General features: G+C 39.1%; 1 protein-coding gene across 4 annotated transcripts in view; it reads left to right on the top strand.

The window, feature by feature from the left end:
- The window catches only part of LOC134794878 (protein kibra), a 103,800-nt gene that overhangs the window by 78,780 nt on the left and 12,613 nt on the right, over positions 1-12,407 (top strand). For 2 of the 4 annotated variants that reach the window (XM_063766705.1, XM_063766704.1), the window contains exons 1-12: positions 917-1,695; positions 3,329-3,437; positions 5,148-5,322; positions 5,479-6,324; positions 6,662-6,894; positions 7,026-7,127; positions 7,524-7,622; positions 8,043-8,160; positions 8,563-8,746; positions 9,216-9,369; positions 9,981-10,072; positions 10,671-10,816. In XM_063766705.1, the coding sequence (XP_063622775.1) occupies positions 919-1,695; positions 3,329-3,437; positions 5,148-5,322; positions 5,479-6,324; positions 6,662-6,894; positions 7,026-7,127; positions 7,524-7,622; positions 8,043-8,160; positions 8,563-8,746; positions 9,216-9,369; positions 9,981-10,072; positions 10,671-10,816 (3,035 nt within the window). In that variant the 5' untranslated portion in view covers positions 917-918. Of the gene's footprint in view, positions 1-916; positions 1,696-3,328; positions 3,438-5,147; positions 5,323-5,478; positions 6,325-6,661; positions 6,895-7,025; positions 7,128-7,523; positions 7,623-8,042; positions 8,161-8,562; positions 8,747-9,215; positions 9,370-9,980; positions 10,073-10,670; positions 10,817-11,820; positions 11,922-12,407 lie in introns of those variants that run through there. The other 2 variants (XM_063766707.1, XM_063766706.1) reach the window with 2 other exon arrangements.

Genomic DNA, 12,407 nt, shown 5'->3' with positions numbered 1-12,407 from the left:
CCTTTTTCTTTTAGGGGTTATCCCAGCAGGGTGCTCTTGCGCAGGTATAGATGCGCATTTGTGCGCATTTTTGTTCCTGAATACCTTTACGTGCATTTGCAATCCCGTCTTGCGACTCATCTACTTGCCGGTTTTCTTTGCGGACTTTGTATTATAGTCTATCTTTTAATTCAAGGAAAATATACTGGCTCTTTGGAAGCATTTAATGAGTTTTTTAAGAGGTCTATTACAAGTCACACTCATCTCGGTTTTGGCCTAATCTAAGACTAACTAAGATAATATATGGATATTGACTTGAAAACAAACGGAATGCTTTGTTTCTATCAAATGATGTGTAATTTAATAGGACTAATAAACTTTATGACATAAGTACCTTTCTTATATTATTTTTTTCTTCTCTTTAAAATGAAAAGCGTTTTGCTATAGATGTAGTTTTTGATTAATTAATTTATATATAATAATTGAGGCCTTAAATTAAATGGTATTTACTAAGGCCTTTTGCGGAACACCCCTTGTTAGGTGATTGCAGGAAAATGTGAGAAAATCCTCGTACGAGTAACAACGTCATGCATGTGCGACTGCTGCGCTTCTTGCATTCCTCTGCGCGGCGGCTTTGCTCGGATTACTGCATTTCTTGCTAACTAGCCCTATAGGTACATACAAACAAACATACTCAATACCATAATATATGTATTCACCTTTTATGTATTTCAAAAATGGACTCGGACAAAACGAAGCTATAGGTGTATCAATCTTTAGATTACCTTGATCGATTGGTTGATGGCTTGGGTTTATAGTAATAGCGATGATCAAAATTTATGAGTTGGAGCGTAGACATCTCGCTGTTTCAGGTAGAATAGTTTAACCTTTCCTGATATATACTAAGGTACCCAGAAAGTTTTATTAATATTTATACAAATGTGGTTGTTCGCGTGCGAGGACACGGGCGAGGTCACCGGGAGTCCGTTACAGTCCGTCCAGCCCGACACTTCTTCTCCGAACTTATTACGACAGATGGCCGGCTCGGGAAGGCGGGAGCACGGCCCGGAGAGATCGACCTCCGAAATGCGCCCGAGATCGCATTCTTTCGGCGGCGCGGGCGCATTCCACTGCGCGCCGAGCTGCGCGCTGCGTCAGTCGACGCGCGCCCTTTTGGGGGTTAAGATGTGTCCGTCGCGGTCGCTCAAAATGTGGTCCCAGCCGCCCGTTCCCGAGCTCGAACCCTTCAGAGAGCGCGCGGCCACGGTCAGCGCCTGGTGCAAAGGCTGCTTCGGCAACCAAGTAGCCAAGATGGTCCGCGAGCCGGAATACGGCGTCCGCGTCGATCCTACGTCCACCCGGCCGGCCGGCTTGCGCGTGCGCGACGAACCACAGTACCAAAACTTGGAGGAACTCCGCAAGCGTCCCGAGTACGCTAATCTAGACGAGATCAGTCGCGAATTCGGTTACCGCCTCTGCCCTGAAGGACAGAATTTAGAGGATGAGGCGATCTATGAAAACATTTTGTCGGTGCGTCAGATCAGATCCGCGGAAGTGAGATTAGTGCCGATGTCTGAAGTGCCGTTTTATGAAGGACAAGGTTATGTGGCTACGCAGGTCCTCAGCAGGAATGGGACTTTTCCGCAGTGTCCACCCCACACTTGGAGCCGGCTGCACCATGCTGTCCGGCACACTGGATCCTTGAGGGTCTTTACTGTAAATATCCAATGTTATAGGAATCCAAAGTAAATCTTCTTTAACGGAAGGTTTGTCTACGGTTCCCATCTTTCATGTTATTTCATGATCCAATTTAATTTTTTATTTCATAGAATATTTCGGTTTTAAAATTTTATAAGTATTATTCTTCCACGTTTTAAATTGTCAAATTTATATATGATTAAGTGCCTTTAGAAGATTACAGCAATCGATTGTTCATAAAACAAATACGGCGATCAATCGGTATCAAAAGTTTTCGATAGCGTTTCGATACCCGATCGGCCGCAGGATGTACCCGTATGAAATGATGTAGTTGCTTTTTTTACAAGCATTCCAATCAAAAACTCGTTGCTCAGTAGGTATAACTATACCCAACGCTGTAGTTAGTCGGACCAAGTTTTTTATGCAGTCGCCGTCGTCACTCCAAACCATTGCGTCCCCCTAAACACGATGGTGGTAAATCTAATTTCGATCACCGACGAATTTCAGCGGTTGCAAAAAAACCTTGGTCAATAAAGCGGTCACAAAAAAAAATGCGAAGGAATTTTACTCTAATGACTTGTTAAAATTGGAGGGGTTCTGATGAATTTCGTAAGGAGATGCGAAGCGTATGACCCGGTATTTTCTTTAGAACTGTGAATTTGTTAATGTCAGTTTTGACCGTAAAATTAATAATTGTAAAGATTCGACTTGACACCCATTAATTCTCGATTTGCTCTTTTGCATGCAAATGAGGGGTCTTGATGGATGGATGCGTCTGCTGATTTTGCTTTTGAACTTTTAAAATGTTGAACTTGACGAATAGGTTTTAAATTAAGCTTTGGGCTAAATTTAGACTTATCCAGGTATCCGGCTCGAACGACTATTACGACGAATAATTTAATCATAAAACTGATTTTCTTATTGCAACGCTCTGCTTCGTCAGTCCGTAGTCAAACTAGGAATCCAGTCAAAGCAGTCAAAAGCTGGAATGAGAACTGCACGCCAAATGCAATGTCGGCGTGCAGTTCCTATACAAGTTGTAGTCGGGTTGCAGCCGTCTGTATCGGCCCTTATAAATTTGCGATATCTTATCAAAAACAGAACAAGTTGCGAGAATTTATTGTCAATCTGTAAATTTAGGTGCACTTAATAAATTTGTTTTTTTTTTACTAATAAGGCGAAAAGCGGATAGCCAGCCTGTCATAATTTCATAAAGCAGTCATTGCTGTATTTTATGTATGGAAGCTTATAAACTACAGTGTGTTTTCCTAGCCCTATAAAAGTTTATAACACCTTTCTACTGGCTATGTGCAAACTAACTAAAACTTTGTGTTGAGGAAATTTCCTATTAAAAGCTTCATCTTCATGTGCTGTAATGGTAAAATTTTAAACGTATGCCAATATATTCAAACTATGTAGGTACTTATTTTATTTGTGACATCAGGATCTGCAATACAACTCATCTTAATTTGATATTCTTACTATCCCTACTAATATTATTAATGTAACTGTCTGTCCGTCTGTTGCCTCTTCACACTTAAACCGCTGAACCAATTTAGATGAAATTTGTTATGGAGATAGTATTGATATTGATAAGATTTTTTGATCTACATATTTGAAATATTAACATTCTGTCTCTGTTTGTCAACAGGCGAAGAAGGAGATGTACGATGTGAAAAAGCAGAGGTTGTGCTTGGCGCAAGACGAGTACAAACATTTAAACAATGCCCTGTCTACACTGGCGGCCTCTCGGACGAGCTGTGAGTATATTCCACTGCTAAATTTTGAATTATTCTCATGTTTGTGGTCACGTCCATGGATGCCGCCGCGGATGTCACTACATCCATTACACAATTTATATATTAATATCTGGGAGACCGAGCTTTGCTCGGAAAACATATAAAAACTCAAAAACGCGCGTTTTCCCAGAGATAAACCTAGCTAGATCGATTTATCGCCCCCGAAAACCCCGAAATCGTTATTGTTTCATCGAAATCGTTAGAGCCGTTTCCGAGATCCCCGATATACCATATATATAAATAAATAAACAAGAATTGCTCGTTTACAGGTATTAGATAGATACATTTGAATAGGCCTAGTCTTGAAAGTAAATTGAATAAGGCTTCAAACCATCGAAGTACCTAAGTATCTTTTCTGCTTTGCCTTAAGGTTGACTGGTAGAGAATGCCTCATGCCATGCCATTAAGTTCGCTTTTTGTACATTAAGTTGTGCTTTTATGCAATAAAGTTTAATCCCCTTATTCATTTTAAACTCTACGGGCCTGATTTAGTTAAATTATGTTTTATCCCTTTCTTACAAATACATAAGGCTAAATGTCAGATAAAGACAAACGATTATTAGCTAATTGAGGTTTGTAGCGCGTATTCATATTAAAGGGGGATAAATAAATAAATAAATAAGTAACGACTCTATGTGTATTCAGTCAATTCCATGGATGTAATTGCCGTGGATGTGACTACCATCATAAAGTCATGCTAACATACTAAGTTTTTTTTTAATAAATAGTAATTGTGCCCGCGGTAGTGACATCCATGGAAGCAACACAGTAAGCACAAAAATGAGAATAATTGTTTTCTGTTAAATTTTTTTTTTTTTACACTCGCATACTTGACAACCAATACAAAACTATAATCTACATAATTATCGACACTGCGTGTATTTATTCAAAGGATAGGCACCTGCCTATTAAAAAGAGTATTAAAATATATATGACATATATGTACTTCTCAAATATCCTTTTATGTGTGTATAAAACCGCATTTACCTCCGCTAGTTTTCATGGCAACGATTTTACGCATACATACATAATTTACTCCTACCGTATAAATGCAATATGAGAATATGTGCCTTTTTACTTAGCAGGCAAAGCGTACCATGGTCTACACTGTTTTGACAATTCATGAACCTTATTAGAAGGCCATAAGGTCCATCGATGTTCGGCTGTTACTGTTAGTAGAGTCTCCCATGCTTTAAATACCGAGATGGGGAGTTGTAAATTGTAATCAACTGCAGTAATGGCTTTACGTTTGCAAATCGCACAGATGGTATGTGTAAGCTTGTTTTGTTTACATTGCTGGTCCGATGTTCTTAATCTGTACTATTTCATCTACAGTTTATTTAATGTTGCATATTATGTTAAATACAAAATAAAGGGTTAAAACCGCTAGGCGTCTCAGCGTGTTTTAACATTTTAAAAATACGATTGGATGACGCAATAAATATTTATTTTGAAATCGTAGATTATGTATAAATAATATATGGTTATCGTTGACGTAGACGTGTGTGTGTTATTTTTTATTTTATTTTGTATAGTTATCACAAGACACTAAATAGAGGCTAGAATGTTATACATTATACATACATATCAAGCATAAGTATCAATTAATATATTATGATCAGGGTTTAGGTTTAGTTATCTGTGTAACTAACTAAAACATATTTATTCCAGTATGCTCATCCACAACCTCCGTAACGACGACATCCACCACGTCACGTCACGACCCGGACCTGCTCCGGTCAGAAGTGACGCAGGCAAGAGGCCGCGTCGCGCAGCTGAGGAAAGAGTTGAGGCAGGCGAGAGCTGAGGTCGCCTGCGCGAGAAGGGGTGTGGATACGCTTGCTGAGTAAGTTTCAAAATAGTTTTCATTTCCGTGGATGTCACGTCCATGGTTGTCACTCCGTGGAATTAATCACTCTGTCTCATGGTAGGATAAAACTTATTTTGGGTCATTCAATATGTAGTAGGATGTACTTAAAAAAAATGTTCCATCTTTTTTCAGAGTGGAACAGAAGCTAAGCGCCCAACAAGGATGCTACAACATCACCGAAGCTCAGGCGATCATGACTGAGCTCAAAAACATCCAAAAATCCCTCACCTCAGGAGAGAAAGAGAGGGCAGACCTCATGCAATCCCTAGCCAAACTCAAGGATGACTTGACGAGATTACAACTCGGAGATGCCTCTCCAGACCTTTCAACCTTAAGCCTTCCTCAAGAGAAACTTAGCACTGCCTCCCAAACAGACTTATGCGCAGACCTAGTACCAATAGGTACACGGTTAGCAGAAATGGCAAGAGTACGCCTACAATATGACGAAGCTAGAAAAAGAATACAACAGATCCAACAACAATTAGCAGATTTAGAGGACAAAGTCCAACCCGGTCAAGCAGAGTCTGACAAAGACCGCTTGCTACTATTCCAAGAGAAAGAACAGCTGCTTAGAGAACTTAGAAGTATAACCCCTAGAACACGATCCAAACAGGAAATGACTGACATACAAATTGAGTGTAAAAGATTAGAACAGGACTTGAAAAACGCCTTTGAGATGTCAAATAAGTGTATAGCGGATCGATTGAGGCTACATGAAGAAAAACAACTGCTGCTTCAACAACTAAAAGATGCCTTGACGTCTATGACGACTCTGGAAGGGCAGTTGAAGACTTTATCAGCGAGTACGTTGTCGGTTTCAAGTAGTTCGAGCCTCGGGTCTCTTTCTACGGCGAGTAGCAAAGGATCTTTGAGCTCTGGAATCAGTTTTACTGATATATACGGGGGTTCGCAGATCGCTAGCTCATTCCAGGCAGATAAGCCTATCGATATGGTTGACCTGCATAGAAGAGTTGAGAGGTAAGTTCACATATTTTACGTCATAACTGTCATAACTCATAGCTTAAAAACTTTGTCTATTTATAAATTGTAATGGTTCTTATATTAGATGCACAAAAATTGTAGCTGTGTTTAAAGTCCAAATGAATTACATTTATTATTTATTATTATTATTAAGCCCTTTATTCCTTAAATATATAATTCTAATTGCTAAATTAAATTTTATTTTATTTCTAATTTAAGGACCCCTTTTGGGTATAACCCAAAAGGGGTCCTTAAAAAAAAAATATATATATATATATACCCAATGAATTACATATTAGTAGTTAATTCTTATAATTTTCTTATTTACCCTTAGATTACTCCGCGGAACAAGCTACACGGCCGAAAGTGCGACGCCCGGAGCCGGCAGTGGCTCCCAACCCTCCCTCTCACCACGCAGCAGCCTCTCCTCCGCCAGCCCTCCACCCCCTCCCCCGTCATATAGCCAGGTGGAGATGCAGAGGCGCCAGCAGAGGGAGCTGGAGGAGAAGCTAGCGGAGATGAGGATAGGCGTCGCTGGACTTAATGAGATCACAGGCCTTGCGACAAGTAAGTTACTATCGTCTAGTTTTCACTTAGCAGTCCTACGAGCATGATGTACTGAACCTTACCAGCGGTGTGGCATTGTTTACAGTTGGCCAAGTCTCAGAGAATAAAGTGAAGAATTGTTTATTTTCCAGTACCTGTACAACTGCAAGGCCCGGGCCGGCCTTGTGAGCCGCTGTCGCCAATATCAGAGACCCCGCCACCGCCGCTCTCGCCCAGGACTCCCTCATCTAGTGGTCAGTATCATACACATGACATGATGATTAATTAGCCGTAGCTACAGTCCTCGTGCGAACTCCAAGGAATCAATGCAAACATACACATGCGCCCCACTTCTTGTAAAAGGAACTCGTGGTACATATTTGTCACAATTTACCACCTTTACACCAAATGCTAAATGCCATACAATAACAGGCTTCTTTCTATTTTTTTTATGCTCAGGCCTTATCCTTCTTATCTTACCGGTTGCATCCTATGAATGCTTAGAATCGCAAAATAATGAGTATCACTGAGTTCAAGTACCTACTCTTTTTGCGATGTAAAGTAGGAATTCAGTGTTCTCTTTAACTTACCAACATCTTCTCTATCTATCTACTTAACAAAAATTGTAACACGCAACCATTGGTCGACAGGTACAAACACTAGATCAGTGTCGGCAGCAGTAAGCGACGAGTCGGTGGCTGGAGATTCTGGTGTGTTTGAGGCGGCGCAAGCAGGTGATGCCAGCGCAGGTATGATCTTAATTGACCATCTATTTTGAAGTTCCTGTACCGATTTACTTCTATCTAACACTTATAAAAGAAAACTTAAAAATGCTTAGATTGAAGAACTAAAAGTGGATTCGATCAGATTGTCATGTTTAAGATAAACATGACAATCTGATCGAATCCACATTACATTGGTATCATTTAAAAGACTTACATTTTTTATGAGTCTTAAATCTGTACCATTAATTTTGGTATATCTTTCTTACCAGTAAATCAATACGCCGTAAATCGAGAAACTTGCGCGGCTATAGAAATTCTGATTGTATTATGGGCATTTTTGTATGTTTTTAAGTATGTAACTACATAATACTTAAATACACATTCTGCAGAAATAGTCAGACTAAATACGGGTTTCTAATAATATTTTACTATGTTCTGTTACAGTGAACAGTACGCAAATTGAGATCAAATTGCGCTACTGTATTGAGGACAGCGCGCTGGAGATCAGCATACTGCGGGCACGGAACCTCAACGCACTCTTCATTGATGTTGGCACTGAAGTGTAAGTTTATCTTATTTTAGAAACTTACTAATAAAAACGTACTTACCTACTAACGAAATATAATTTCCACCGATTTGCCATGCAAGTTGTTTGGTATACCGGTATTATAATATATTTCCTAAACTATTGTTAAGTTTATGACGAGCTTTAAAGCGATTCATTGTATAATATAAGATTAACCATTTTTAGCAATCCACCACTCAGAATAGGTCTTTTACATGGCCGCTAATAGCCATTCTTTCTGTATGTTATACTCAACCACTACAACATTTTTCTCAAGGATATTTACCTATACCGAGTTAAGGCATTAAGTAGTTGTAGTTTATCGTTTGTCAAAGTCGGTTAAGATTTCTAAATACTTGATTAGATGAATGATACTAAATGTATGTATATTTATTACAGTGCGGTGCTAGGCGCTCTAGTAATCGGCGGTGGAACGTGCGGCATCACGTTCAGCAGCGCGTCACTACCGTGGCGCGGAACTACGCTTGCGTGGCGTCACGTGGCGAGGGCCAGCGTAGCGGGCACCCGCGCTCTGAGGGCTGCCACGTTGCAAGTCAATCTAGTGTGCCGGGCTGAATGCTTGGTGAGTTTTGTATACTAACTCAGTTACATATTGCAGCGGAGACATGATGCTGACGCGTCACGCCCATGGTGCGTTATTTCCGTGGCGTGTCATTCCTATGGCGTGTCATTTCCGTGTCTTATAATTTCTGAAATATCTGAAATCTTTTTCTAAATTAGACTGAATACTCATTGGTTCATTCATATTCAAAACGTTAAAACGGCTTTCACGACAAAAAGGCTAGTTTATTAGTTTACATCAGAAGTTTAGAGAAATCACAAATCAGTTTATAACAGACATGGCTTTCTAGTATTTCAATCTATTAACTTTCGTATAACATGATGACAACTAGCCAAATTTGAGTATTCGGCTTCCCAGCCTCGAGTGCCATGTGAATTTCCAAGGCGAGAGCGATTCAACCTGACTCACTCTCCGCCTCCCCAACTTTCAACCTTAAACTACCCACAATAAGACTGATTTTCCTTTCCAGGGTTGCGCCCAAGTGAGTCTAGCGGATTTCGACCCGGACGCGGTGTCCCAGAAATGGTACAACGTGTTGAGCTTCAGATGTATGAGGCGGGATGAGAGCTCGGATGAATCCACGGTTATATCTTCGCAAACGTCTACTCTTACTAGGAATAGAGGTGAGTTTACAACAACCAAACCTTATGTGTGCTGAATTGGAATGATTTCTAGGTACCTTAGGATGGTATTCCATCTGTCTGATGGTATTCTATCTGTTTATTTCCTTCTCACATTTTGCTTAGTGAGAGAGTGAGACGCAATGCACATTGGACAAAGAAATTGGACAGGCAGACTACCACCCTTAGCAAGGTGGTTCTCGGAAATGTTAAGGAAATCTTACTAACTTCCTAGTACCAAATTGTTTTTTTAATAATCATTTTATAAATAGTAGTAATTTTGACGTAGTAGTTGGTAGTAGTAGTCTGACATCATCAGTAGCTAATAGAAGTGTTAAACGAACTCTCTATTTTGTTTTAAATGCGATTGTAAAGCTAATTTTGTAAACCTCGAAAACTTAAAGAATTCGCTTTTCAACTACCAAATCTAAGTAAGGGTGGTATTCCACCTGCCCAATTTCTTTGTCCAATGTGCATTGCGTCTCACTCTCTCATTAAGTAAGATGTGAGATGCAAATACCCATAAGATATTGGACAGATGGAATACCACCCTAAAGTAAGGGGCCTTCTGGTTAGAGGAAAACATGGCTTAATTGGAATATCTTTGCTTTCAGGTCCAGAGAGTATGACCGGTGCGGAGTGTAACGTGGATTGCGGAGAGAACTCAGCCTCTGAAGATGAGGAGTCTAGGGAACCGCTTAATCAGGTACTTAATTCTTCATATTCATATCTGTAGAGAGAAGTTCCGGCAAGTTTACGTGAATTTGGAGCGATAAAAAGTGAATGTGCCATTATGACGTCCGTCTTTTGCCGTTAACAAAAGATCTCATACGAGTAATACCTCATCGATTCAATTTTCATTAAAAGCTGCCTTAAGAATAGTAATATCTAGAGAAATATTTAGCTCATAGTCATTTATATATAGACCTGTGTTCAACAGTGGGTATTCCTTATCACTTATGTCACTTCCGTGGAAGTCACTACCGTGGAATCAATAGCACTTTTAAATTGTACGAAAATCCCAAATTTTAGCATGAGGAATTCTAAGACGAATAACAATCACAGGGACACCCATGGAACTGTCTGTGTGCACACAAAATGAAAGCAAGAAGTATGGCGATCGCTTACTTTGTCATTACCAAGTCAGTGCAAACTTAGAGTAGATTCAATCTTCATCCACAGAAATGACATTCGTGGAAGTGACAGGTGGAATTCAATGTAACAACGTACGAATATATAATCAGATGAAATGTGGTTTTATAATGTATTATGTTATTTTAAATCTCAATTTATTTCTCCAACAGATAGTAGAAGAGGATTCCCTAGAAGACTACATTCCTGAGGACGAGCTAGCGCTAGAAGAAGAGTACCTACACCCGTCCACGGCCGAGAAAGAGACGAACACTGAGTGCAACTTCTGCCCGGAGGGAGCGAGACAGCTGCATAGGAGGTACGTGTCCAGATATGGTAGAAAGGGATGGGTTGAGGCTTCTGTGACTAATTTGGTGGGGAAATCATCAACATTATTTTGGGTATTAAGGACGGTGGTTCTATTTCGTATTTTTCGATTCCCACGTTACAGGCTGGAGTAGTGTGGGGATCATTGTACTGCTTTCCTTGGAATGCTAATTTCTTGAAATTAATATATTTTGAATTTACAATAATGTAGTTTAGTTACGAATATAGTTGTGGGTTACAGATTTGCTGTCTTTAAACAAATCTACCAGTTTACATTTACATAATATAATGGTACTTAATAAAGAAATTATTAATATTAATGGTGAGAGTTTCTTTTATTTTTTGCCATTTTTATATATTGTGAGCTTTTTTGCCACTTTTGTGTTATTTCTAGTCAGGATCGCGGGCCCGTTTCATCCTTATAGGAGAAAAAAAGTGTCCTAAAATTTCCAAACATTTTTCAAACTTTCCGTTTTGTTACCGCCATACAAAGTATATGGGGAAATGGTAACATAATGGAAAAAAAACCTCTGGGACATTTCTTAAATCCCATTAGGATCGAAAGAGCTCGTGATTCTGAGTAGAAATAATACAAAAGTGGCAAAAAAGGTCACAATATATAAAAATGGCAAAAAATACAAGAAATGCTCTGGTAATGAAAAAAATACGTCTTTTAATGATAAATCAAAAATAAGTAAACAAGTATCGGTCTAAACTGTTGCCAAATGGCTGTTTTCATTTAATCCAAATGATAGATATGTCCTATTAAAATAAAGTATTTCCATTATGTATTCAAACATGTATTTAACAGATAATCATATAATAATTGATATAATAATATATAATTGAGGTAAATTTGTATTAAGTAGGTATAAAATATAAGTAATAGTTAATAACTCATAATTTCGGAATGTAACAAACAACCCCAAATTAATATAGATTAAAAAATTAAAACTAACAAAAAGGTGGTGGGTACAGTGACAATTTACTCTGCAGATATCTGAAATGCTATCGGAGGGTGGAGGCGGACGGGATGCCCCAACACTCGGCTTTAGAAAAATAGATAACGACACCCGTTGTACATAGTTTGTATATAGGTATGTTTACATTGTGGCACGGTGTGATTTGATTGCTGTTTACTTTGGCCGGTTTTGAGCATTTTGTGATTGTTTTTTGTCTTTTTGTACGGTCTATTAGGTACCTACTCTGTATCTTTAGGTATTTAAATAAAAGTAAACAAAATCTACTCTCAAATGGCTCCTTAAGTCAGTTGAGAGTCATCATCATCATCATCTCAGCCATAAGACGTCCACTGCTGAACATAGGCCTCCCCCTTGACACACAGTTGAGAGTACCTAGATGACATTACATGAAATAATGTAGGTTAAAGTGAGGCTTACAGATCCTGGCGGTTTTGTATTTGGTTGGTTAACCAATAAATGTTATAACTACCCGAAAATGTACAAATTGTTTGTTTACTTTTATTTAAATATCTAAAGATACATACTATAGTTCGCAATCAGCTTTACAAGCCAGTTCCAAAAATATATTTACACGCCTCTAAGACACTGACAATAAGGTCG

Source organism: Cydia splendana, chromosome 11 (assembly GCF_910591565.1).
Source record: "Cydia splendana chromosome 11, ilCydSple1.2, whole genome shotgun sequence".
Taxonomy (NCBI): domain Eukaryota; kingdom Metazoa; phylum Arthropoda; class Insecta; order Lepidoptera; family Tortricidae; genus Cydia; species Cydia splendana.
Note: the sequence above shows the minus strand (reverse complement) of the source record. Positions and strands in the feature narration are given on the sequence as shown.